We start from the raw sequence: 7,500 nt of genomic DNA, 5'->3' as shown, positions 1-7,500 counted from the left end.
ACACGGGAACACGGACACACGGACACAAGGGAACACGGACACAGGGGAACACGGACACAGGGGAACACGGACACAGGGGAACACGGACACAGGGGAACACGGACACAGGGGAACACGGACACAAGGGAACACGGACACAAGGGAACACGGACACAAGGGAACACGGACACAAGGGAACACGGACACACGGACACAGGGGAACACGGACACAGGGGAACACGGACACAAGGGAACACGTGAACACGGACACAAGGGAACACGGACACAAGGGAACACGGACACAAGGGAACACTGACACAAGGGAACACGGACACAAGGGAACACGGACACAAGGGAACACGGACACACGGACACAAGGGAACACGGACACAGGGGAACACGGACACAAGGGAACACGGACACAAGGGAACACGGACACAGGGGAACACGGACACAGGGGAACACGGACACAGGGGAACACGGACACAAGGGAACACGGACACAGGGGAACACGGACACAGGGGAACACGGACACAGGGGAACACGGGAACACGGACACACGGGAACACGGACACACGGACACAGGGGAACACGGACACAGGGGAACACGGACACAGGGGAATACGGACACACGGACACACGGACACAAGGTAACACGGACACACGGACACAGGGGAACACGGACACAGGGGAACACGGACACAGGGGAACACGGACACAGGGGAACACGGACACAGGGGAACACGGACACACGGGAACACGGACACAAGGGAACACGGACACAAGGGAACACGGACACAAGGGAACACGGACACACGGACACAAGGGAACACGGACACAAGGGAACACGGACACAAGGGAACACGGACACAAGGGAACACGGACACAGGGGAACACGGACACAGGGGAACACGGACACAGGGGAACACGGACACAGGGGAACACGGACACAGGGGAACACGGACACAGGGGAACACGGACACAAGGGAACACGGACACAAGGGAACACGGACACACGGGAACACGGACACAAGGGAACACGGACACAAGGGAACACGGACACAAGGGAACACGGACACAGGGGAACACGGACACACGGACACACGGACACACGGGAACACGGGAACACGGACACAGGGGAACACGGACACAGGGGAACACGGACACAGGGGAACACGGACACACGGACACAAGGGAACACGGACACAAGGGAACACGGACACACGGACACACGGACACAAGGGAACACGGACACAGGGGAACACGGACACAGGGGAACACGGACACAGGGGAAGACGGACACACGGACACACGGACACAAGGGAACACGGACACAAGGGAACACGGACACAAGGGAACACGGACACAAGGGAACACGGACACAGGGGAACACGGACACAGGGGAACACGGACACAGGGGAACACGGACACACGGGAACACGGACACAGGGGAACACGGACACAGGGGAACACGGACACAGGGGAACACGGACACAGGGGAACACGGACACAGGGGAACACGGACACAGGGGAACACGGACACAGGGGAACACGGGAACACGGACACACTGACACACGGGAACACGGACACAGGGGAACACGGACACAGGGGAACACGGACACAGGGGAACACGGACACACGGACACACGGACACACGGGAACACGGACACAAGGGAACACGGACACAGGGGAACACGGACACAGGGGAACACGGACACACGGACACAAGGGAACACGGACACAAGGGAACACGGACACAGGGGAACACGGACACAGGGGAACACGGGAACACGGACACACGGACACAAGGGAACACGGACACAGGGGAACACGGACACAGGGGAACACGGACACACGGACACACGGACACAAGGGAACACGGACACAAGGGAACACGGACACAGGGGAACACGGACACAGGGGAAGACGGACACACGGACACACGGACACAGGGGAACACGGACACAGGGGAACACGGACACACGGGAACACGGACACACGGGAACACGGACACACGGGAACACGGACACACGGGAACACGGACACAGGGGAACACGGACACAGGGGAACACGGACACAGGGGAACACGGACACAGGGGAACACGGACACAGGGGAACACGGACACAGGGGAACACGGACACAGGGGAACACGGACACAGGGGAACACGGACACAGGGGAACACGGACACAGGGGAACACGGACACAGGGGAACACGGACACAGGGGAACACGGACACAGGGGAACACGGACACAGGGGAACACGGACACAGGGGAACACGGACACAGGGGAACACGGACACAGGGGAACACGGACACAGGGGAACACGGACACAGGGGAACACGGACACAGGGGAACACGGACACAGGGGAACACGGACACAGGGGAACACGGACACAGGGGAACACGGACACAGGGGAACACGGACACAGGGGAACACGGACACAGGGGAACACGGACACAGGGGAACACGGACACAGGGGAACACGGACACAGGGGAACACGGACACAGGGGAACACGGACACAGGGGAACACGGACACAGGGGAACACGGACACAGGGGAACACGGACACAGGGGAACACGGACACAGGGGAACACGGACACAGGGGAACACGGACACAGGGGAACACGGACACAGGGGAAAACGGACACACGGACACAGGGGAACACGGACACAAGGGAACACGGACACAAGGGAACACGGACACAAGGGAACACGGACACAAGGGAACACGGACACACGGACACACGGGACCACGGACACACGGACACACGGACACACGGGACCACGGACACACGGGACCACGGACACACGGACCACGGACACACGGACCACGGACACACGGACACACGGACACACGGACACACGGGACCACGGACACACGGGACCACGGACACACAGGAACACGGGAACACGGGAACACGGGAACACGGGAACACGGACACAGGGGAACACGGACACACGGGACCACGGACACACGGACCACGGACACATGGACCACGGACACACGGACACACGGACACACGGGACCACGGACACACAGGAACACGGGAACACGGGAACACGGGAACACGGACACACGGGAACCAGGGAATGCGTGTTGGACATGAGTTTCATATTTCTGTCTGGGTTTCACTAACAAACAGACACTGGACATAAACGATGCATGTGTAATTGATACATACATTATATAGTATATTTAAATCACATTTTAATTAACATTAGAGTATTTCCCCAAGTCATGCAGCTCTATGTGGTTCACCAGTTTCATTATAATCAGTGTTGGGGAAAGTTACTTTAAAAAGTAATGCATCACAATATTGCGTTACTCCCTTAAAAAGTAACTAATTGAGTTACTTAGTTACTTTTTAAGAATAGTAATGCGTTACGTTACTTTTGCGTTACTTTTTCTCACCTGGGCTGGGCTTGTTTTTTTTATAACTAAAGTTATATTTTTGTAAAGACCTCTTCATACCAAAATTGAAATAAGCCCCAGGCTGAGGTAAAGATGCAGATTCACGCATGAACAGTAGAGGGCGCAGCTCCATTCTGGATAATGGTAGAATAGGTAAACAAAAAATCTAGTAATTTTCATCATCAAAGGTCATCAAATTAAATATAAAAGGTAGATTAAATGCATAAAAAATTTTGTTTTATTTAACATTTAATTATTTGAGGTTTGCATAGTACTCTGATTTTGCATTTGACTGATTTTATTCATTTTGAGGAGCACAGAATCTTTATTGTGCGAGTGAGATAAATAATTAAACTACAATAACCATCATGTTTACACACTCGCCTCTGTACTTATTATTCTCAACATGAGGACAGGAGAGCTGTCAGTCAAATTAATGTGAAAAAGTAACTCAGATATTTTGTTGTAAATTTGAAAAGTAATGCGTTACTTTACTAGTTACATGGAAAAAGTAATATTATTACGTAATGTAATGCGTTAACCCCTACACTGATTATAATCAATAATTCAGTCACATGTCTGTAAATACGGTCAACACAACATGACGTTCATTAGCGCTGATGTCATATCCTGTCCAGAATCACCTGACCAATCACAGTGAAGCCGCCGTACCTTTGACGGGATGATCCTGACTGTAGAAGCTGGGACACGGGATCACCTTCTTGGCCTGTAGGGTCTGAGACACAAACACACGGCATGAGACACTGGACTACATCTCAACAGATGACCAGTGAAGATCTGAGCGCCACAAACGGCCATGAGGACTTACAGGGGTGAACTGAACCACTGTGCCGTCCAGTTTCCCAGCAGACACCTGCTTCCCTTTGGGACTCCAGCAAACTGCAGTGTGTGAGAGAGAATCAGGTCAGAGACACGCTGACATTAGGGCTGTGTATCACGATACTGAAGTCACAATACGATACTGAAGTCACGATACGATACGCATCACGTTACTGAAGTCACTATACGATACGTATCACGATACTGAAGTCACTATACGATACTGAAGTCACGATACGATACGCATCACGATACTGAAGTCACAATACGATACTGAAGTCACGATACGAATCACGATACTGAAGTCACTATACGATACGTATCACGATACTGAAGTCACTATACGATACTGAAGTCACGATACGATACGCATCACGATACTGAAGTCACTATACGATACGTATCACGATACTGAAGTCACTATACGATACGTATCACGATACTGAAGTCACTATACGATACTGAAGTCACGATACGATACTGAAGTCACAATACGATACTGAAGTCACGATACGAATCACGATACTGAAGTCACTATACGATACGTATCACGATACTGAAGTCACTATACGATACGCATCACTGTACTGAAGTCACTATACGATACGCATCACGATACTGAAGTCACTATACGATACGCATCACGATACTGAAGTCACGATACGATATGTATCACTGTACTGAAGTCACTATACGATATGCATCACGGTACTGAAGTCACTATACGATACGCATCACTGTACTGAAGTCACTATACGATACGCATCATGATACTGAAGTCACTATACGATACGCATCATGGTACTGAAGTCACTATACGATACGCATCACTGTACTGAAGTCACTATACGATACGCATCACGATACTGAAGTCACTATACGATACGCATCATGATACTGAAGTCACTATACGATACGCATCAAGAGATACTGAAGTCACTATACGATACGCATCACGGTACTGAAGTCACTATACGATACGCATCACTGTACTGAAGTCACTATACGACACGCATCACGATACTGAAGTCCCTATACGATACGCATCACGATACTGAAGTCACTATACGATACGCATCAAGAGATACTGAAGTCACTATACGATACGCATCAAGATACTGAAGTCACGATACGATACTGAAGTCACGATACTGAAGTCACGATACGATACTGAAGTCACGATACGATACGCATCACGATACTGAAGTCACTATACGATACGCATCACGATACTGAAGTCACTATACGATACGCATCACTGTACTGAAGTCACGATACGATACGTATCACGATACTGAAGTCACTATACGATACGCATCACTGTACTGAAGTCACTATACGATACGCATCACGATACTGAAGTCACTATACGATACGCATCACGATACTGAAGTCACGATACGATATGTATCACTGTACTGAAGTCACTATACGATACGCATCACTGTACTGAAGTCACTATACGATACGCATCATGATACTGAAGTCACTATACGATACGCATCACGGTACTGAAGTCACTATACGATACGCATCACTGTACTGAAGTCACTATACGATACGCATCACGATACTGAAGTCACTATACGATACGCATCATGATACTGAAGTCACTATACGATACGCATCAAGAGATACTGAAGTCACTATACGATACGCATCACGGTACTGAAGTCACTATACGATACGCATCACTGTACTGAAGTCACTATACGACACGCATCACGATACTGAAGTCACTATACGACACGCATCACGATACTGAAGTCCCTATACGATACGCATCACGATACTGAAGTCACTATACGATACGCATCAAGAGATACTGAAGTCACTATACGATACGCATCAAGATACTGAAGTCACGATACGATACTGAAGTCACGATACTGAAGTCACGATACGATACTGAAGTCACGATACGATACGCATCACGATACTGAAGTCACTATACGATACGCATCACGATACTGAAGTCACTATACGATGCGCATCACGATACTGAAGTCACTATACGATAAGCATCACGATACTGAAGTCACTATACGATGCGCATCACGACACTGAAGTCACTATACGATGCGCATCACGATACTGAAGTCACTATACGATGCGCATCACGATACTGAAGTCACGATACGATACTGAAGTCACGATGCGATACTGAAGTCACGATGCGATACGCATCACGATACTGAAGTCACTATACGATACGCATCACTGTACTGAAGTCACGATACGATACGCATCACGATACTGAAGTCACTATACGATACGCATCACGATACTGAAGTCACTATACGATGCGCATCACGATACTGAAGTCACGATACGATACGCATCACGATACTGAAGTCACTATACGATGCGCATCACGATACTGAAGTCACGATACGATACGCATCACGATACTGAAGTCACTATACGATGCGCATCACGATACTGAAGTCACTATACGATGCGCATCACGACACTGAAGTCACTATACGATGCGCATCACGATACTGAAGTCACGATACGATACTGAAGTCACGATACGATACTGAAGTCACGATACAATACTGAAGTCACGATACGATACTGAAGTCACGATACAATACTGAAGTCACGATACGCATCACGATACTGAAGTCACGATACGCATCACGATACTGAAGTCACGATACGCATCACGATACCGAAGTCACGATACGCATCACGATACTGAAGTCACTATACGATACTGAAGTCACGATACGATACGCATCACGATACTGAAGTCACTATACGATACACATCACGATACTGAAGTCACGATACGATACTGAAGTCACGATACGCATCACGATACTGAAGTCACGATACGCATCACGATACTGAAGTCACGATACGCATCACGATACTGAAGTCACGATACGCATCACGATACTGAAGTCACGATACGCATCACGATACCGAAGTCACGATACGCATCACGATACTGAAGTCACTATACGATACTGAAGTCACGATACGATACGCATCACGATACTGAAGTCACTATACGATGCGCATCACGATACTGAAGTCACGATACAATACTGAAGTCACGATACTGAACAGAGTTTAGTAACAGTAATATCTGTTTATTGAATAACCAGTGTTAGAACAGTTGTGATAACTGAAAAACTATTTTGTTTTTGTCATTAAAAAAAAAAAAAAAAAAATAGTTGAAATAGATAAATTGTCACAAAAAAAACTTTGGAAAGGCTTGGTTCTTGATTATTTTGGATATATATCAGGT

At 48.8% G+C, this 7,500-nt stretch overlaps 1 protein-coding gene across 1 annotated transcript in view; it reads right to left on the bottom strand.

Moving 5' to 3' along the window:
• The window catches only part of nup214 (nucleoporin 214), a 119,800-nt gene that overhangs the window by 98,204 nt on the left and 14,096 nt on the right, over window positions 1-7,500 (bottom strand). Inside the window, exons 5-6 of the mRNA XM_079813875.1 lie at window positions 4,228-4,298; window positions 4,071-4,134 (exon numbers count right to left, since the gene is read on the bottom strand). Of these exons, the coding sequence (XP_079670001.1) occupies window positions 4,071-4,134; window positions 4,228-4,298 (135 nt within the window). The remainder of the gene's footprint in view (window positions 1-4,070; window positions 4,135-4,227; window positions 4,299-7,500) is intronic.

Source organism: Gobio gobio, assembly GCF_949357685.1.
Source record: "Gobio gobio genome assembly, chromosome: 4".
Classification (NCBI taxonomy): domain Eukaryota; kingdom Metazoa; phylum Chordata; class Actinopteri; order Cypriniformes; family Gobionidae; genus Gobio; species Gobio gobio.
The sequence above is the reverse complement of the archived record's forward strand: the minus strand, read 5'-3'. Positions and strand labels throughout refer to the sequence as shown.